Source organism: Anolis carolinensis, chromosome 1 (assembly GCF_035594765.1).
Source record: "Anolis carolinensis isolate JA03-04 chromosome 1, rAnoCar3.1.pri, whole genome shotgun sequence".
NCBI classification, from domain to species: Eukaryota; Metazoa; Chordata; class Lepidosauria; order Squamata; family Dactyloidae; genus Anolis; species Anolis carolinensis.
In genome coordinates, this window is record NC_085841.1 from 238,526,358 (window position 1) to 238,548,739 (window position 22,382).

General features: G+C 37.1%; 1 protein-coding gene across 5 annotated transcripts in view; it reads left to right on the top strand.

Moving 5' to 3' along the window:
- Window positions 1-22,382, top strand: part of agbl2 (AGBL carboxypeptidase 2) — a 40,229-nt gene that overhangs the window by 15,921 nt on the left and 1,926 nt on the right. For 4 of the 5 annotated variants that reach the window (XM_008111723.2, XM_008111732.2, XM_008111727.2 and 1 more), the window contains exons 11-18: window positions 2,126-2,226; window positions 3,112-3,242; window positions 4,607-4,673; window positions 5,662-5,784; window positions 9,818-9,934; window positions 16,079-16,151; window positions 19,923-20,108; window positions 20,464-20,506. In XM_008111723.2, the coding sequence (XP_008109930.2) occupies window positions 2,126-2,226; window positions 3,112-3,242; window positions 4,607-4,673; window positions 5,662-5,784; window positions 9,818-9,934; window positions 16,079-16,151; window positions 19,923-20,108; window positions 20,464-20,506 (841 nt within the window). The remainder of the gene's footprint in view (window positions 1-2,125; window positions 2,227-3,111; window positions 3,243-4,606; window positions 4,674-5,661; window positions 5,785-9,817; window positions 9,935-16,078; window positions 16,152-19,922; window positions 20,109-20,463; window positions 20,507-22,382) is intronic. The other variant, XM_062967220.1, reaches the window with a different exon arrangement.

The following is a 22,382-nucleotide window of genomic DNA, read 5'->3' on the forward strand; positions in this document are numbered from 1 at the left end:
TCACATAAACTCATCCCTATTAGCCTCCATCACTTAGGGATATTGCTTCATACAGTCTAAAGCAGCAGGTATTTTTTTTCATGTCAGGAGCGACTTGAAAAACTGAAGGTCGCTTCTGGTGTGAAAGAATTGGCCGTCTGCAAGAACGTTGCCCAGAGCACGCCCAGATGTTTGATGTTTTACCATCCTTGTGGGAGGCTTCTCTCATGTCCACGCATGAAGCTGGAGCTGACAGAAGGAGCTCATCCATGCTCTCCCCAGGTTGGATTCAAACTGGCAACTTTCAGATCAGCAACCTAACCTTGAAGTCAGCAGTCCTGCCGGCACAAGGGTTTAATCCATTGCGCCAGCGCAAAGAGAGATAAATGTTATCCCCTTGAAGAAAGTGCAGCATCTGGAAAGTCTGCTCCCCACCCTCACATGTTAGGATCTACATTTGGCATATCCTAACACAGAGTGTGAATAGTGATGAAAAGGGAAGGAAAAATGTGTATGCACGCACCATTGGGTTGCCTATCAACATAATGGTGACCTTATTGATTTCATAGGGCTTTCTTAGGCAAACAATGCTCAGAAATGGTTTTGCCAGCTCCTTCCTCGGAAATACAGCCTACAGCACCTGATATTAATTGGTGGTCTCTCATCCGAGTACTAAGCAGAGCTGACCTTGCTTATGAGAGCAGACAGGATTTAGTGCTTTTAGAGTATTTTGTCCCAGAAAGTGTGTTACTTAATATGAAATCACAGCACTGTTAATGAAGCTAGGTTCTATTTGAGGAAGACATTAAATCAAATGTGGTAAAAGATCTCCTAAGATTATATCCTTCCTTTCTTTTAAAGAAGAAAAAAAGATTTGGAAGGGAGTCAACTGGTTCTAACTAGTGCTATAGTAACGAAAGAGTCCTGACTCCTGCTTGAAAAAGAATATAACAATCAGAGGAACAAAAACAGAAGTCTTGCAGGAGAACTCATGCTCCTGAATTCTATGTTGGTTATAGGCAGCAAATGAACAGATTGACAACCCTGTTGGAAATAGCAACCTTCTATAAGAATACTATACTAGTCATTTGTTATGTATATAATTGAGATTGCTTACTATAGTGTTTGTATATGCTGATATGCAGTTTTCCCCTTACCTCTATATTGTTTGAGGTTGTGGGAGGCACTACAGATCATGTGACCAGATCTGGGGCTATTCAGACTGAGACTTCATTTTTAAAAGTCAGTATCATTGAGTATAGTATAGTAGCCAGTATGCACCAGTCAGTTCAATATGTAGTTAAGTATGCTGCAAAAATCAGCCAGTATGCATTAGAAGTTGGTTGAGTACAGTGTGTACTAGAAGAGAGTCTTAGTCTGTATGCAACAGAGAAGAGACTGAAACAGAATGCTTAAAGAACAGACTGTTTAAACTATGAACCAATAACCTATGTACCTGTATGCTGAATACATGAAGTTTTGTAAGTAAATCAACTATGTTAACTTTTAACAAAGATTACTTACTTTTGGTCTCTTGAGAGCATGATTTAAAAGCAGTCTATTTTATGGGAGAGTAGTTTTTTTTTGGGGGGGGGGGGCAACTGAAATAACACTTCTGAAGATCTGCTATATATTTTATGCATTGGCATATCTTTGTTCCTAACAGTTCAAATAGATAACCAGGGATATGAATGTAACAACTGAGAAACCTAAATTGCCTTGTATGAATAGAATACTAGTGGATATTTACCACTAAGGAGAAGATTGACTCGTGAGGTTTTAACTCTTCTCAGGAAGATCTAAATAGTGTGAATGCCAATTGATCTCCAGAAAGGGTCACGCTTCCAAATGGCTATGAAGAATCTGGTTTTCTAAAAGGTTCTGTCTCTAAAAGGTCATGGCTTTTCAAAAACCACTGCTTGGTGGATAAAGTCCCACTTTCCCAAATACATTAAGAAAGAGAAAGAGAAAAATGAGATTTTAGGAACCGTCTTATGATTTTTTTTCTTTGATTTTAATAACATGGTGTGCCAAAGAACATAGTTGTCTTGATGACAATGGGTATGATAACAAAGTAAAGTACTTCAGAAAAATGCTAAGCATCATTTGCTAAATAGGAAATAATATTTGCATTTATCTTTCTCAGGCAGGAAAAGTAATTCTCATTTTACTTCTGAAGATCTCAAAACTTTGGGCTATCATCTCTGTGACACTTTGTTGGACTTTTGTGACCCTGACCGTTCCAAGGTGAGAATCCCCTGTTATGACTGAGCAGAATGAGAGGACAATAATGGACTGGTCATTATTCTGAAGTATTCCCTGATTTTTTGAGATAGGTCTCTATTTTTTACTTACTATTTCTTCAAAAAGGCTTCTAATTCAGTAGTTTAGAAACAGCCACAAATGTATAAACTCATAATGTAAGAATGGACAGATAAAAGTGTATTCATGATGGATCAGACCAAAGGCCCAGTTAGGTCACCATTTCTGTTTCCATGTTTGCCCAGCAGAAATACATGGGCAGTAGACATATGTACAACAGTACTTTGCTTTTAGTGTTGTTGAAATCCTGGTACTTAGAACAATTCTGTCTCTTGACACTTACAGTAATATATAGCTACCCATCATGACACTTTTTATACATCTCTATTCTGTCCCTTGTTGCTCACATTTTTTCTAAACGAAACAGCTCTAAACATTGTAATCTTACTACTCATAAGAGAGTTGCTGTAGCTCCTTTAGCATGTTGATTATTGCCCTTTTCTGTACCATTTTCAACTGTGGTTAGAACCGAATTCCAAGTGCTCTTGCACCAGAGGTTTGCTGCTGGCTGTTTTATTTTCACTTTTTTTCTTAATGGTTTTCAACATGTAATTGACAGTTTTTATATTTGCTGTATCCTGGGTTGTAATTTTCCTTAAATAAGTTACCACAACTTCAGAATCTCTTTCTTAGTTGTTGCTGCTGATTTAGATGTATTGGTGTAAATATAAAGTTAAGATTTAGTGTGTTATTGTAGTGCAGTAGTGTGGCATTGTTTTCTCTGTGTACACTAATCTGTTAGGTTGCAGAATGAACTATAAGCAAACACACAAATCTTCCATTTGCAGTTATTCTCTTTTAATCTCCCAGTTTCAGCAATGTCTGTCTGAACTTAAAGAGCTAATGAAGCAAAAAATACAGAGGAAGCTTTCGGAGTTGGGCCATGAACAAAATACAGATGGCACATGGAGTGACATATCTCTGTCCGATGTTGAATCAAGGTAATTCAGTTCTTCAAGACTTGTCTTAAAGATGTAATGGGAGACTGTTGATCCATTCAGAGATGCTGTAAGATAGCTAGCCCAAGAGAGTTCACGCCATCATAGTGCTTCTTGGTTTTGTTCAGAAAGGTAAACTCAAGAATAGTGGTGACCCAGGCAGCACACTTTGCTATTTTGTCTGCTTGCACTGATATACCTATTTTATAAAGTTCATATCTTACTCTTATGCCCAGCCCTAAAAATAGTTATTACCTCCTCCCTGCTTGCTAATTTCATGGATTAGTTGAATCACAACTCAAACAAGGCTGCAGGGAGGTTTCTGTATCATTTAGGTTCTTTTGATATGCACCTGATCCCAGTTTGCTCCAGATTAATTAAACACCTAGAAAGATCTGGACCTTAAACTAAGGTCCAGATCTTTGCAAATGAGGGCCCTGTTGGGATTGACTTCCGGGACTGCTTTCGCAATCCCCAGAGTCAATCCTCACAGCGATCCCGGTTCTCCAAAGAGCCTGAAGGAGTAGGATGGCAACCCCCTCCCAGCCCCCCATTTTCACCAAAGACTTACCTGAAGGGGCTGCTAGCAGTGCAGCCCCCTCTAGAGAGCTCTCCTGACACACAAAAATGATGCACCATGAGGTGGGGAGGAGGAATTTCATTTTTGCGCATCAGAGTTCTCCTGATGCGCATGCGCATTCCCCCCCCCCCCCCCCCAGGGAAAGCCCAGAGTTTGGGTTGGGAGTGAAGACTCAATCCCAGGAGGAATTGGGAGTTAATATTCCAGTTCCTGCTAGAATTTAGACAAGCGTAGAAGAGCCTTAAGCTGTGTCCCATTTTGAAGAGGTGTATTTGTGACTGCTTACAACTACGAGGATGAGTGCACTTCTCACCACCATGTCATGAGTTAGTGAAAGTGCAGATACAATCCACACAAGCTGTTCCATTATGTCGTTCATCCTTTCTCACACATGTGCACTAAGTAACACCTGCTACTCTTGTAAAAGATGTATGCCTTCTATGACTTTTTATGATATCTGTAAGTTAAAAATTCAATCTGTTATTAGATAGAACTAAGGCCCCATCTACACTGAGCATTTAATGCAGTCAAAAGTTAGCTTCAAATTATGGTGGCTAGACAACAAACACTCACACAAGCATATGCAAGAAAGCCCTTAATGTTCATCAGTGCTCTGTGGTTTGTGTAATCAGTATCAATGCTTCAAACTTTCAGGCAAAATCACTTTCTTCAATACTATTTTGAAATTGGTTAAGTGGTCTGTGTAGATGTGCCTTAGGAAGCATGAACCACCAAGGTAAACAAGGTTTATTATAATCCTTGGAACATGTCCTTTTTTTTAAATTAGCACAAGTGGCTCTGATAGCTCCCAGTCTGATGGTCCCCCTGCACATTTGATCAGCATGATAGAAAAGGTGAGAGCCATGCATTTTTGTGTGTGAACAAGCAATATGAAGAAAGCAAATTATGTATTGTCCTGGCCTCTTGTAGGAACAGTAGTCTTGTTACAGAAAGGCTATTGTTTTTAGTGAGTGGGTTTTTATTGCTAATTTTTCTTTTATACTTATTATACTGATAATAATTTATTATCAGCAGAAATATCCGATTCTGTTATAAGCTATTTAAACTTTCACAATTTTGCATTTCTCTATATGGGGAAGGAACTATATATGATCAGACACACCACTGTCCATTTTCACTACTGTTACTTTTTTTAAAGGAACCACAGAAAAAGTTTGTTTGTCCTGAGCTAAGGCATAAGAAAGAACTAAGGGATGATCTAGGAGGTATATTCTAATGTTTTTAATTACAAGTCATATAATGGTGAGCTGCTGGCTAGGAAACCTGCAAAGATAGTGCTAAGCAAGTGGCCAAAAATTTTATGTCTAGATTTATGGACTGAGCAGTGGGTTTTTTTTATAGCAAATTGTGGGACATTAAGAGCCTGACATTAACCATACTGACACATTATATTCAGTAAAACCTGGCTACAATGTATGTATACATAGAATTATGGTATAAACTCCATTGTAGCATAAGTAATTTTAGTGGTGGTGGTGATTACGTGCCTTCAAGTCGTTTCTGCCTTATGGCAACCTTGAGGTGACCTATCATGGACTTTTCTTAGTAATATTTGTTTAGAAGGGCTTTGCCTTCCTCTGAGGCTGAGAGAATGTGACTTCCCCAACGTCATCTAGTAGGTTTCTGTGGCTGAGCAAGGATTCCAATTGGAGATCCAGAGTCATAGTTCATGCTCATACCACAACACCATGCTGGCTCTATAAATATATGTGAAATGTGGAAACAATGGTACCCGAAGAAAGAATAAATGATCTCTTATGTTACTGATGTATTTGAATGGTAACAGAGAACATCTGGTAAACTTTTTAAATTCCTTTGGAGGATTATAATGAGAAGAAGAAAAAGAAGAAGAAAAAGAAACGTCTACGCATGAGAAAGGAAAGGAATAATTTGCATCAGAATCATGCTGAGAGACATGCACCGAAGGACAAGGAAGATGTTCTGGTAAGAGGCAAATTATATGCCTTCATTTTTATTAAACAAGGGTGGCCAGCTAGTAACATTTCCCAGTATAATGCAAAATATCTTTTCTGTTTGAGTCTTGGTGACTTTCTCTTTACGGTTGTACTGTGGAGTTGGTAATTTGCAATAATTCTTGTAAACAAATTATTGTTTACAAAATTCAGAGATATTTGTATCCCTTGCACACATTCCGTATCCCTTTTTGTTGGATTTATAAATTATTACCCTTATACATTTGGAATTATTATACATTTGGAATTATTGTTTTCTCATAATTTGCCAACATTCTTGTGGTATATGTGCTATCTCCTCTTGCAGCATGCTTTTAAAAAATATTAACACAAATGTGCATATTCCTGTGCATAGAAGGACTAATAATGTTGTATAAAAAAAGATTGGAGAACAACCTTTTCTATCTATGTGAGACTGGGAAATAGTCTGGGGTATACAAGGGCAATAAAAAAAAATAAAAACCTTTGTCAGACGCTTAAAGAGATATGAGGGTTTGTAGTTAAACACAACTAGAAAATAGTTGTGAAAAGCGGACTAAAATTAACAGGATATCTCAGAAAGAAAAGGTTTTCAATTAGTAATTTTGGTGATGTTAGAGAGAGAGCAAACATCCTTTGAAGGGAAGATATATTAAATATATATATTTAAAAGTTAAATTTAATGACAATGCCCTACTGAAGTAATATTTGTTTACCACTTCCTTCTTTTTCTTGCTTCTTGTGCATAAATGATACAGCTGGGGATCTTCATCCTCAAAAGAAACGAGGGACAATGATAAAATTCACTTTAGTATGGTCACAAAACAAGATAGGCCAGAGGCAGGCCGTAGCCTGAAAAAAATTTCGGGAGGGGTTTTGAAAATTTCGGGGGGGAAGGGGGTTGAATCCCTAGCACCCCCCCCCCCCCCGCTACAGACCTGTCAATATCTGCTTGAGATAGTGCCTGGAGGGACTCTTAATGTTTTGCGTCTCATAGACTTATCATGGGGATTTGGTTAAACAGTTAAAATTCACGAGTAAACCAGGTTTTTTTTTAACCTGAAAAATTTGGGGGGAGGGGTTGAACCCCTAACCCCCCCCCCCCCTCGCTACAGGCCTGGCCAGAGGAGTTTTTATCACTTGTTATTAGTAATATAGTGGCAGCTTTCTCCATAGGCTCTTGCTCTATTACCAATTATTTGCCACATATTTATTCAGTGCCCATTTTTAGTTGATCAATATTTGTTTCAGTGATTCCCTGTCTCATAAAGATTGATTAGATTATGATAGAAAACAGACAGGTATTTGTAGCTGTAGTTCTCAGATTATTTTTAAAATATCCAAATGTTGTATTTGTTATACAGAACTATTTACTGCCGTTTGGGAAAACAACTGCAACTTTTTATTCCTACCTTCAAATTGTGTTTTTAAAAATTCAGACCATGCCATGCTGTGTCAAAAAAGTGCCAAGGGGTACATGTGCATCTTTTGTTGTATATCATAATGGGTTTTTGTAGACAATGCCATCTTCTGTTTGAAACCCTGCTATATTTTCTTATCACTGCATCTATTTTGATTAATGGAAAGCTACTGAGGAAGGGAAGATATGTCTTTAACTTGCTAGAGCTAGGAGCCACTGTGCAGAGAAGCATTCTAAATCTTTAGGCTATCTTCAGAAGATAAAGAATTATAATTACACTTGCTTGCTTGCTTGAGAGCCATTAAAACTCAACTACTTCAGCTGGCAATTAAAGTACTGTATTGGGAAACTATCATCAGCAACATTCTGAAGGAAGAAATTTCTTGGGTTGAAAAAATGGCTATTAATGATGACTATGAAGTTCACTTAGGAGTAAATTCAATTGGGTAGTTGGTGCTTAGGTGAATTGTTGCTTGCTTTCTGTTAATTCAAAAATGATTGAAATAACATCTTAAAATAGTTCTCTTGGCAAGGTGATCAACAATTTGAATGTTTGCTTTTGTAACACTAGTCCGCAATCTGTTTTACATGAAAAAATATTTAAATGTGTTAGATGTTTCATTTATTATTTCCATGAGGGTGGCTTTTTAAAATGTTCATTTTATTGTTAATTTAGTCAAATTTATTTTCTTCTTCAGCAGTCATGAAAGGCAGACAAATAAATAAGAAATATACAATTGTATCTTGTGCTAAACAGAGTTCGAGATTTCTTTATTATTGCTCAAGGACATCAGTCATTATTTGATTCATAGATTGATATTTTAACTGCTTGGTCTTACAGCTTTTTCTCTTTATATGATATGAATTCATATTGATCATCTTTTACTATTCATACTAATACTGTAACATTTCTATCCTTACCTGCAATTCTGTCTATTTGAATGTGACTTTTGTTGTAGTTGTTTTTGTTAACTGGGAGTGGTCAAGGAGTGGAACTGCTGGGAGTGACTTATGTCTTGCCAGTTCCCACTTAACCCATCTTCTCCACACTTTCCCAAGCAGACATCCATTTCTATTGCCTGCCACTTCTGTTTAGATCGGCAAAGGAAAACAAATTATTTATTTATTTATTATTTATTTATTTACAGCATTCATATTCCGCCCTTCTCACCCCGAAGGGGACTCTGGGCGGATCACATTACACATATAGGCAAACATTCAATGCCTTTTTAACATAGAACAAAGACAGACAAACATAGGCTCCAAGCGGGCCTCGAACTCATGACCTCCTGGTCAGAGTGATTCATTGCAATGATTCATTGCAGCTGCTCTCCAGCCTGCGCCACAGCCCGAGCCCAATGGGAATGACAGAAATGAAACAGCCAGTTTTAGTCAATTAGTAATAAACAAATAGTTCACAGAGTTCAAATGGCTCCTTCTTTGCATGTCAGCAGTCTTTCAGTGGTGTGCATCTTTAATCCCACAATGATTGACATGGTTCCTTGCAAACACATAGTGGTGGCACATATGTCACAGAAAGAATAATGATAAAATATGCTGACATTTTCTCAGGTTTCATGGTTCACATCCATTTTGTTGCTGTAAATCTAGTTGTGCTCACTGGAAAGATTAGAGATCAGTGTGGGCAAAGTGAAAAAGAAAAAGGGCAAAGATCAAGGAGGAGAGTCCGGTGGCTGAAGGCACACCATCTCTAAATCCCATCCCTTCTAAAGAAACAATGAGAAGTAGCAATACATATAGAAAAGGTGTACAGTATTGTGTGTTATTCTCCTTTATCTTAAAACTGAAGCAAGTTTATTAGATAGTACTATATGCTACCTGTCTGTAAAGAAATCTGCTTTCAGGTGAATATTTTTTCAGTCTTCTTGCTTTGTGATTCTGTAATCAGGGTCTGAATTCAGGATTTTCCACACATAAAGCATGTATTCCATTGCTGAATAATATCATATGTGTTGTTCATTTCCCCCCCAAACAATTATTTTGTTATATCTGACTAGAAGAGAAAACCAATATATTTCAATTTTTCAGTTACACTTGCCAATCTGACAGGATTTGTAGTAGGTTGAGATGCTTAGATAAAATCATGTGCCTGCTGCTGTTCACAAGTTAATAGTTGGCCATTCTGATCTAACTAAAGAATAACTAATCTACAAAAGACATGTCTGTCACTATTGCTATTTTGGAATAAACTTTAGGAATAAACTTGTGTGAGGCATTTTAATACTGATCTCAACACAGCCAATATTTGAACTGATTTGTGAAGAACATTTTTCCACTTCTAAGGAGATGGCTAAAGATATTTGGCTATGGTTTTGCGTTGCATAGAATTATAACGATATGCTGTATTTCCTGCACAGACTACCCACCATTTTGCTATGTTCCACTTACTTTGTACTAAACTGTAATTATCTCTGTCTGATTATCTCTTCTGTTGGATTTCTGGACTCGCCTCTGCTTTTCCTGTTCTGAGTGGAATGAGATTGCTCTGTTTTGAGAGATCTCGCTCAGCGTTCTTGTTCAGCCTTTTTTCTCATTTTGATTTAAGAGTGGGCAAGGATATACTCTCTTTATTAAATTCCTCCAGGAAAGCACAATTTCTCCAAGCCATGAAAAGTGTCATAGCCTTTCCAAAGGATCACAGAGAGACAACAATTCAGAACAGAAGAGAAAGCAGATGAATCGAGTAATCTTTATGTATCAGGTCGGTTGTGGACAATAATCTTCCATTAATGCTCAACATACGTCCAGTGGCTTTCAGACAAAATCTAAAAGAGTCTAAATATAGTAGGTATGCTCAGGTAATTTAGAATATTTCTAGTCCCTGAGTAAATAAAGAAGTGTGTTATGAAATAGTGAAATATATATTTGAAACACACCTCTTGAATTTTTTTTAAAGAATACTAAAATTATCATAATATTGAATCATCATGAATTCTATTGCATTTAAATACTGTAGGTCAACTTCAAGATGATATGGCACAACTCAGCATAATCCAAATAGTTTGAAATTAATATTTCTAAGATGAGACATTTCAGTTTCTAAATGGAAGTTCTCTTAAATTCTGTTCAGGAAATAAAACAAATATGGAGTGGTAAAAATGAGTACATAAGTAAGCTCTGTAATAATTTCAATGATTAATGGATAAGTCTGTCTACCTATATGTAATTTGGCTCCACCATTTTCTACTCCGTGGATGAGAAATTTGTACGTCTTCAGGGGGCAACTTCTACGATCCGCCACCATTGGTGTGACTGGGTTTGATGTGACCATCATTTGGAAAACCACATAACCCTTATTCTGGAACTTTATAAGCTTCATGAGGGGAAAAACAGCACCAAACCTCAGCTTTAATTATTAAAATTGCTTTCAGTGATGATGGCAGCCAAAGGTCACTTTTCAGAAAACTATAAAGATTTATCAGGTCTGGAGGAAGCAAATAATACATAAACACAAACAAATCTGAAGGAAATTGCTGGTATAGGAACACTTACAATGAAAATCTATAGGGACTGACATCATCATCATCATCATTGTTATTATTATTATTATTATTATTATTATTATTATTAGTGTGTGTGTGTGTGTGTGTGTGTGTCACGAGTGACTTGAGAAACTGCAAGTCGCTTCTGATGTGAGAGAAATGGTCATCTGCAAGGATATTGCTCAGGGGATGCCTAGATGTTTGATGTTTTACCATCCTGTGGGAGGCTTCTCTCATGTCCCCGCATGGAGCTGGATAATAATATATTTTTAACCCACACCTCTCTCCCCGAAGGGTCTCAGAGTATACTTTGAAAATGAAAATATTGCTATGACAGTTCAACATAGATCACAGCTTTCTGTCGTCTTGTTAATGTACACAGCAAAATAGATGCATTCTAACCTTACATAATAGGAATACCCAAATATACTACATTTCCCCTTAAATCCGTGTATATGTTGTAAATTAAGAACTTCTCAGGTACTTAGTCAATTATTAAAATCCATACAAAATCAAAGCTAATATTTTATTAAAAAGTGTACATATCTAATCAAAATCACAAAGACAAGCTTTTCAGTAAATAATAATAATAATAATAATAATAATAATAATAATAATACTTTATTTATATCCCACCCTGTCTCCCCTTGGAAACTCCTAACCTGTAACATGCCTTACTTTTTTTTTTAAATCTACTTTATGATTTTTTGACTTTTGTCTATGTTGTATCATAGAAATAACTACTTATTGTTTATAGAGAGATTATTCTGTTTTATAGGGTGCAATCCATATGTTACATCCATGTGTATGATAGGATTTCTTTCTACTCTTCTTCCCACTTCCCCCTTGAAAATATGTTCTGTAAGATCTTGCAAGGGGTTGCAGAGGTGGATCTATCTTTCTCAGTTTTGCCGAGAGAAGCAGGTTTATTAATGAGAGGATTGTCCTGGATTCCACTCAAATTGAATGAAAGAGCCTCTGTATTTTGCTAGGTACAATTTAGTTTTAATTCTCTTTTAATGCAGGCACATTTCATTTACACTTCTCAATATGCAAACTGAAAAGCAGTTATATATCAATAGTTGCACTTCTCTACATTTATTGGAACTCATTGCTCCATTGTGTCCTAGTCTTCGGAGCAGGAGAAAAGTAGCTTGCTCCCTCTTACGATACCCTTTCAAATATTTAAACATAGCTATCATGTCATCTCTTAACCTTCATTTCTGTAGGCGAAACGTGCCCAGCTCTTTAAGCCACTCCTCATAGCGCATGGTCTCCAGATCTTTGATCATTTTAGTTGCCTTTCTCTGGACACGTTCTAGCTTGTCACTGTCTCTCTTGAATTGTGATGCCCAGAATTGGACACAGTATTCCAGGTGAGGTCTGACCAAAGTAGAATAGAAGGGCACAATTACTTTTCTTGATCTAGACACTATACTCCTTTTGATGCCACCCAAAATCCATAGACCTTTTTAGCTACTGCATCATACTGTTGGCTCATGTTCAACTTGTGGTCCACGAAGACTCCCAAGATCTTTTTCACCTGTACTGTTGTCAAGCCAGGTGTCACTCATCCTGTATCTGTGCATTTCATTTTTTCTCCTTGTTGAAATTCATTTTGTTAGTTTTGGCCCAACTCTAATCTGTCACAGTAATTTTAAATTCTGATCCTGTCTTCTGGATCCCTCCTAATTTAGTGTCATCAGCAAATTTGATAAGCATACCCTTTAAACCTTCATCCAAGTCATTAATAAAGATGTTGAACAGCATTGGGCCTAGGAGAGAACCCTATGGTACCCCGCTAGTCACTTCTTTCCAGGATGAAGAGGAACCATTGGTTGAGCACACTCTGGGTTTGGTCACATAACCAATTCACAATCCACCTAATAGTAGCATTACCTAGCCCACAATAGTACTATCTAGTTTTTGTTGTAGACCTTACAGTTATTCCTGATTTATTGTGGCTATCATGGGATTTTCTTTGCAAGATGTATTGGAGGTGGGGTGGGGCTGTTGCCATTGCCTTCCTCAGCTGCTAAGGAAATGTAATGTGCCCAAGGACATCTAGTAGGTTTCCACAGCTGAGTGGGGATTTGAACTCTGGTTTCACAGAGTCCTTGTTCAGCACTCAAGCCCACTACTCCACACTGACTCTTCAAAATACTTAGCTCTATAATATGATTAGTGAAGGAAGTCCCTTCACTAATGTGATTACAATGTGCCGTCACATTAGGAGTGCTGTCAGGAAAAGGTCAGTACAAATAATGTTCTACGCACAGACACCTAGTTCAGTGCAGAACAGTAGAAATCTAGTTTTGTCATTTTCACTCATTTGTATTCTTAGGTGTGTATTTGAACATGGCCTTCGGCGCTCTTATCCATTGATGCCGAAAAGGCATTTGATAACTTGAATTGGACCTTTTTTAAATTACTTTTTAAAGAATTGGATATCGGATATCATTTTTATAACGCAATCGACATGATATATCAATGCCAGTCGGCCAAATTACTTATCAATGGCCAGAAGTCAGATGATATTATAATAGAAAAAGGAACCCGGCAAGGGTGTCCCCTTTCACCCCTTATTTTTATATTCACATTAGAAATCCTTTTAAAAAATATCAATGTTGACAAGGATTTAAGAGGGGCAAGAATCAATTTCAAGGATTACAAACTGAGAGCATTCGCCGACGACCTCATATGTATTGTTGAAGAGCCAAGGAAAAATTTGCTAATTTGGTTAAATAAGGTGCAAGAATTTGGAGATCTAGCGGGATTCCATTTGAACAAAAAGAAGACAAAAATCCTAACCATAAACATTTCAAAACTTAACCAAAAGAGCCTTCAAGAGAAAGTAGGCATTGAGGTGACCACCAAAATAAAATATTTGGGTATTTGGCTGACGAATAAAAATGCACAGCTATTAGAGAATAACTATTATGAAAAATGGAAAGAGATAAGCAAGGACCTTAAGAATTGGACCAATTTAAATATTTCAATACTGGGGAGAATTACTCTAATCAAGATGAATGTCCTACCGAAGATGCTCTATCTCTTTCAAAACATTCCGATCATCAGGAATGCCAAGATATTCAATAATTGGAATAGGGAAATTTCAAAATTCATCTGGAAGGGGAAAAAACCCAGAATTAAAAATTTAACATTAACTGACTTAAAAAATAGAGGAGGATTCGGCCTTCCGAACTTGAAATTATACTTCGAGGCTGCAGCATTAACATGGGTACTGGACTGGGCAAAATTAAAGAATGAGAAATTATTGGACCTAGAAGGATTCGACTTGTGTCGTGGATGGCATGCATACATTGGATACGATAAAAGATCAGTGGAAAAAACTTTTGGAGACCACTTCGTAAGATCTTCAATTATTAAGATCTGGGAAAAATATAAAAAATATATATATTCAAAAATACCACTATGGATTTCACCCTTGGAGACCAACCAAAGGAGAATACTTGGATGGAAAAATGGCCCACATACAAAGAAATTTTAATAAAGAAATATGGTCGGCTTCAGTTGAAAGAATTAGACGAATTAAGGGAGACATATTGTAATCTATCATGGTTCCAATATGCCCAGATAAAAGAGCAATACTTAAAAGATAATCAAATAGGTTTTAACGAAACGGTAACAATTTGGGACAAATTACTCATAAATGGAAATAAAAGTATTACACTATTATACAACAAACTATTAGAATGGTCAACCGAAACTGAAACTGTAAAAGTATGTATGGTGAAATGGGCCAGAAACATCGGTAGACAAATTAAATTTGAGGAATGGGAACAAGTATGGACCAAAAAATTAAATTACACTTATGCTATTGCCCTAAAGGAGAATTGGCTAAAAATTTTCTGATAATGTGGTATATCACCCCAAAAAAATTAGGGATAATGTATCCAAATGTACAAAACAAGTGTTGGAAATGCAGGAAACAAGTGGGATCCTTCTTCCATGTTTGGTGGTCTTGCGAGGAAACACATAGATTTTGGAAAGTGATCCACATAGAAACTCAGAAAATACTTAAAAAGACCTTCCCTTTAAAACCAGAATACTATCTGCTGGGAATAACTGATAAAGACACAAAGTTTGATAGAAATGATGATATTTTATTTACTTATATAAATACGGCGGCAAGAATTATATTTGCAAAATATTCCTAATATTGAGGACTGGCTTGACAAATTAGATGAAATATATGATATGGACTTATTAACATTTCTGGTCAGAACACACAGAGGAAAACCAATTAAGCGCACAGACTGGACATCTTATGAAGAATATAAGAAATCAACTTGAAGATTCAATGTAAAGATGAACTTACAGGATTTGGAACTGATAGACTAAGATACAAATCCACCCAGAGAGAATTGGGAAAAGAGACTAACAGTGAATAATTAAACCGAGGTGCTGAGAATGGAAGATCGACAACTACCCCCTAACTTTCCCATCCCCCCTCTTCCTCCCTATTCTATTCCTCTATCCCCCTCATTGCCTCTTCCCCTTTTTCCCGTGTTTTTTTCTCTCCTTTACCTTCCCCCTATCTATGTTTCTTTTAAGATAACTGTATATAAAACCCTTCTCTCTCTCTCTCTCTCTCTCTCTCTCTCTCTCTCTCTCTCTCTCTCTCTCTCTATATATATATATATATATATATATATATATATATATATAAATAAGAGGTATGTCACATAAACTGTTGGAACTATACCAAGACTGGCTATAAGTTATCCGTGAGATCATAATTATTGTAACTTCTTTTTTAAAAGATGCTAAGAGTCATTTGCCTGAATAGATAATTATTTTTTACAGAGCTTGGAAATATATACTTGTTGCCTCATTTAGTTAAGTCAGTCCTGGTTAATATTATTTAGATTTACTATGAAAGCAAATCAAGATTATTGGTGATGTTAGCTTTTAATTGTTCATAATTGATCCCCCCCTCCCGCTATAACTTGTATTTGGTTACCCAATAACAAGAAATCAATTGTTATGTTAATAGTTGCTCAGCACACTAACATCAGTATCACATTATAAAAAGAAATTACGGTGTTAAAACTTCAGTGACAGTGATGCCTAGATTTCTCACAGCACATTTTAACACAGTAGGCGTCTTGCTATGTCTGCCTATATAGAGTTTCCTGAAATAGTAGGCAGCCAGTGCCAAAACTCCCATTTTCAAATTCCACTCATTTGTTGTAACGATGTACTGCAAAAAAGACACGTTTATTTACGATAAGTTACAAACTACACCCAAAGTACAAAAGGATTATGTAAGTGTACAAAATGTATAAACAATATAAGAAAGCTAGAACTTATTTATTATTTCAATTTTCTTCATTCAGGCCCAAAATATAGAAGATACTGCCTGTTCCAGTTTACAAAAAGAGGACCTGAATAACTTTCAAAAGTTTCAAGGTGAGAAATTTTCCCTTGCACATACTGTAGAAAATATATTTGTGTAATACTGTCCTTATGTCCATAGATTCATGTATATATAGTGCAAAAGGATTGTGTAAGGCTGGATCTACACTGCTCTATATCTGATAATGTGATCCCAGATTATCTGCTTTGAATTGGATTATGAGTCTCCATTGCCAGATAATCTGGGATAAGCAAATAATTTGGGATCAAATCTAAGGATATAGGGCGGTGTAGGGGCTCTTCTTGGGATTTAGTCCCCACATGTCCCACAACCCTGGGATTTCCACCACCCTCCAACCCCCCATTTCAGGGGTCCCCAAACTAAGGCCCGGGGGCCGGATGTGGCCCATCGAAGCCATTTATCCAGCCCCCAAGGCACAAGGGCAGAAGGGGGTTGGGCTAAATGACCCAAGAGGTCTCTTCTCCCATTATTATGATTATGATTATGATTATGATGATTATTATTAGAAACACAACAAGATGAGTCCGCAGCAGACACTCTTCTGGCTGCTGTATTGGATCACACGTTGGACACTTCCCAAGTGTCTAGGATTGTGTGATGTATCGGCGAATAATGCGTGCAGATCCCAGCAAGGTGGCCTTCTGCAGCTGGCAGATGATAATTTTGTCAGCGCCGATTGTGTTTAAGTGCAGCCCAAGGCCCTTAGGCACTGCACCCAGTGTGCCGATCACCACTGGGACCACCTTGACTGGCTTGTGCCAGAGTCTTTGTAATTCGATCTTTAAATCCTCATATCGTGTCAGCTTTTCCAGTTGTTTCTCCTCAATCCTGCAGTCACCTGGGATTGCAACATCGACAATCTATACTTTGTTTTTTAACATGATTGTGAGGTCAGGAGTATTGTGTTCCAAAACCCTTTGTTGTTGTTGTTGTTGTTGTTGTTATTATTATTAACATTGAGGCTGGGTGGCCATCTGTCAGGGGTGTTGTGCTTGTGCTTTTGGTGCACAAAGGCAGAAGGGGATTGGACTCAGTGGCCCAAAGGGTCTCTGCCAACCCTCTTTTTATTGTTGTCATTGTTATTTTTTTTATTATGACACAGCAAACAAGATAGATATGCTGGATTTCATATCACAAAATCACAAGTCGAACACTTCCCAAGTGTCTAGGACTTCTTAAATAAAAACCCTCTTTTTATTGTTGTCATTGTTATTTTTTTATTATTATTATTATTATTATTATTATTATTATTATTATTATTATTATTGCTCGGTGGCCAACCATAGTCCGGCCCTCCAATAGTCCGAAGGATTGTGAACTGGCCCCCTGTTTAAAAAGTTTGGGGACCCCTGCCCCATTTCCTCCTCAAATACTTACCCGAGGCATCTGGAAGGAAATGACCCCCACACCTCCTGGCATGTTATTTCTGCGGTGTCAGGAGAGCTCTCTGGAAAGGCCCCCAAAGTACATTTTAAAGGGGGAAATGGGGGTTGGAGGGGAGGGTGGTGGCGCCAGGAGCCCAAAGAAACTGGATTGCTGTGAGGATTGCAGTCCTGGGAGTTAATCTCCACAGGACCTTCACCTGCAAAGATCCGGATCTTAGCTTAAGGTCCAGACATTTCCAAATGTCAAATTAATTGGAGAAAACTGGGATATTACAGTTTTGTCTGGATGAATTAAGTTTTACTTAAGGCATCAGGTAAAACTGAGACAGGTCTTGGATTAAAGGCCTGTTTGGAAGGCCCTTGAAGGGGCTTCAGAACGCTTTAAAAAAGAGTTTGTGCATGACATCTGTCATGAATACTTTTAAAATAAAGGTTCTTTTTATTGCATTTTAGTGAGAGAGTATATCAAAGCAACTTTTACACAAAGAACCGCATTAGATATACAGATTCTACATAACTACCTTGGATACACAAACAAACTACAGCTATATTGGCAAACAAGCAAAGGGGATTTTACCACATCTATTCAGCATTCACACTTACACATTCGCCCTTCACATGCATACATCGCCATTCTTCCTCCGTCTCCTGGAGAAGGTCACCTGCACTTAGGCCAGATTGCTTCCCTGCAAATCTGCCAATTTTCCAATATTTCCAAAATGTATCCTTTCCCTTTCTCTGAGAAAGAAGCAAGTGACCAGACTCTGAGTTCCATTGCAGATCTGCCATTCTCCCAAATATGCACAACACTTTCCCAAAATGCACTCCTTCCCTTCCAACCTTAGGAGGCAGACGAGCAGACTTCAACTTTCCATGCAGATCTGTCACCCTGCAAATATACCACCCCTGTCCTCTCCGTGGAGCAGAGCATGGTGGGTGACCAGACCAACTGTCTGCTCCAATTTATTAGAAGGTATCTTATATAGCAAGTTTCTAGAAGAAGCTGTAAGTGCATGACAAGTCGTTTTCCAGCCTGAAACATCCTGACTCCCCATCAGTTCCTGGCAGATATTGACTTTTGTTCTTTAAGTGATAATTGATTTTCCTTCTCAAGGAGCATTGTTTGCTTCCTTCTTAACTTAAAGAGAGTCATTGTCTTTGGTAATATAAACATGTCATTTTCCACCGCAGAGTTAATCAAGTCAGCAATGTCAATAGTTAATCATTGTTACAGTTTGTATCAGCAACTTTTAATTATAGTTCAGCAGTGTAGTAGTTTTCCAGGCTTCCGTCTTAGGATTGTGTCTTCAGCCCAATTAAGCCCTATTCATTCTTCTTTCATACAATTTCATTCATACCAAATCCATTTAGTTTCCACACATTATATTTTATGACAGATCCAGAATCTGTGTTGGGTAACATTTCAGTTCCATCTTTTCCCCAGTTCACCCCCCTATCCCCTGTTCAAATGCAGTGATAAACTTGATAAGCTCACATTGCAATCAGTTTCTGGTCTATTCAGTCTCATTTCTAAAGGAAATTATGCATAGAATCAGAAAATCATACAGTTGGAAGAGACCACAAGGGTCATCCAATCCAACCACCTGCCAAGCACAATCAAAGCACCCCTGACCGATGGCCATCCAGCCCTGACAGATGGCTGTACAGTATATTTCTTCCACAATGCTGTTTTTTAAAGGCTGCACTTGTGCGCATTTATAAATATGCACCTGTTCTTTCATAAACAGTAGATACAGATAAACTTTAAAACCTTTTAGGAGTATCCACAGAAGTTATAGCAAAGTAAAACATACCGAATTCAGCACTACTCGTTATGCTTTTGGGACTAATTGTATTTTCCCATTATTATTATCACCACCACTTTATAACATTTACAGCAAACTTAGTTTTTAAATTCACAACATATATAGAGTGCAGCTCTGTGAAAACTTATGAAACTTGTTTGCCAAAAAATATGATAGGATGCAAACTTATTATGCCAAGTACCTCAACATCTGTTATAAAGTGAAGAAAGATGGCTTTATAATGTATCTTAGGAAAACACTGCAGAGCTAAAATGTTAATTATAATGTTGTGGCTCCAGCTTTGTTTGCACTTTAAAATTGTATATGGAGTCAAATACCTACTTCAACACTGATCTTCTTCTTTAAGAAACCAAAGCAAGGAAACTAAAATTTCCTTCCCTGGAGACTGTTAAGAGAAAATTGAATCATGCTGTTCAGGATCTTTTAAAGAATCTTAATCATTGAGCCACTGACCGCTTTATGCAAACCTTACTTTACTTGGAATGTCCAGAGCCTATAAAATATAGACTTTCTGACCGTAGAGTGTTTTATAAACATTTAATTCCTATATCTAATGCCCATTTGTGTCTTCCAAAAAATGTCTGCTGTTTAGAGCCTCCCTTGGGTAAACAGATTATTCCTTTGCTTGAATATGAGATGAAGATTACAAAGCCTCAGCCCCTCCTTCTAACAACAATTTCACCATTGCGACAGAGTCTCCCAAAAACACTTGTCAAACTGCATCCATCTCCCGTTCATGGGCAGCCCAATGGTGAACTTCATGGGAAGAAGAATCCAGGTATGATACACTTCAGTATGTTTTGCTGAGGCATCAAGGACTTGAATAAAAATAAATAAAAAGAAGAAAATCCAGATGGAACTAGAAGCATGAAAGGGGACAGAATTCCATATTCCATGTTCTCTTGAATTCAAAAGTCTCTCAATCGCTGAATGTATACCATAGGTGTATAGTATGAAATTCTTCCCCTCATAGTTCCTCATCATACTGATGCTTTACAAAATATGTAAGGAAAAAATATCTTATTATTAGTTTATGCAAGCAATGAGAGAACCAATCAGAAATACGCTACTGCTGTTTATGTATGACTGAGCATTTATGGCTGGCACTGATGTTTGCTTTTATTTCTTTATAGGCCTCTCTGTTTCATCATCTTCTCCTGGACTTAAACGATACAGGTATTATTGGTTCAGAACCGCTTTTCAAAACAATTGCAAGCCTTTCGCAGAATATATAGGTAGAATATTTAATGACTGGTCCATAATGGCATTGATTGACTAGAAATATATTGACAGAAAGAAGGGCAAGGTTATGATAAATGTTATACAATTAGGTCACTTTTGTATACTTTATGTAAAGTATACATATATATAATTATAAATATACATTATTTGTTAGGAGCTTTGATAGGACAAAATATTGTAAGACTCTATCCTGGTGTAAGGTCGGGAGTTTTCTTTCAAATAGGATACACATGTTTTACTATTATTAGAAGGTGTAAAATTACTACTGTTAATTGGTGGCTTTATATACCAATAGTTATGTTATAAAGTGTACACTTTGGAAATAAAAAAATATTTTTTGTAAAAAAAGAACACCTTCAGGACCTTAGTAATAATGGCATTAAGACTTACCCCGGAGACTAAAATGCCCTTTTGCAGTTTCACTTACTGTAGTTACATGAAAGTAATATTAGAAAACTGTGTAAAGTGTGATGTGGAATCTATGATTCTGCATCACACCTCAATGACTCTGTGTCACACTGCCTCAAGGTATTGGCTCTTTCAGAATTTCACAGATAATCATGCTAGAAAACTGTTTTTGTGTGAAGTGTGATATAGTCTATTCTGTGTCACACTTCACTCATAAACAGTTTTCTGGTGTAGATAATACTTTCATGTAAGTAAATTATGGTATATAAAACTGTGAAAGGGCCTTCACTTTGAGGATTAAACCTCATTTTCATGTTTGCTATTTGTGTGCCAAGGCTGTGTATGGGGCATCTTAATATAAAGTGGGTCTTTTTGCCAATGTGATGTGGTAGGTTTTTGTTGTACATTCATTCTGTTTCCTTTGTGGAATTTTCAAAGCAGCACAGAAATTGCTTTTTCATTTGCATCCCTTCATTGTTATCTCACCATATCTTGAACATTTTAATTTTTCTTATCTCATCTTATCTGTTGAGGAGAGAAAATGGAGTACCTACACAGTGCCCTTTGACTGGAGCAATCTGACCTGGAAACACCCCTAATTTTTCGCATTTTAAAAAAGGGAATAACAATTCTGAAAAGCTATTAATTTGCTCACATTAAGGATGCAAAGAGAAAATCTAAAATCTCTCTCACCTTTTCTGTAATCAAGGTCCTATCAGATAGAAACTATCCCCTTTATCTGATGGTTAATCCATAAAGGGAAAAGTTCAGTTATTTGTATTTTCTCTCAGCAAGGCAAACAAAAGATAGGTGGAAAGTGGGGATAGTATTTAGACCTAGTAAACAATGTGAGAGACTATCTTAAGATACCTTCGAGCTGCATGGTTACATGCTATATAAAGCAAACTGGGGAAAACACTTTCTGAACACTTCAGGGACTGCTAATTCATGGTGTATTGTTATATAAAATCTCTGTGGTGTGTTCTCACCTTTTGTATGAGAACGTTTTTAGTGAGAATAAGTAGTGATTATACTACCTTTACTTTTATACTTGCGCCAAATTGTATGTTACATTAAATAATTGATCACATTTAAAAGAGGGGACATCATAGCCATGTTTAAGTACTTGAAATGATGTCACATTGAGGAGGGGGGAAGCTTGCTTTCTGCTGCTCTGGTGGAAACTAGGACACAGTGGAACAATGGATTCAAATTGCAGGAAAAAGGATTCCACCTTAACATTAGGAAGAACTTCCGGGTGGTAAGAGCTGTTAAGGGCCTTATAAACAGCACCTAAAATGACACTAGTGCCAAATTGACACTCATTTACATTAACAAAGGAAGAAAAACACATGGTAAAAGGTCTCCTTATATCCTGATTTCAGCTAGAAAATGTGTATAT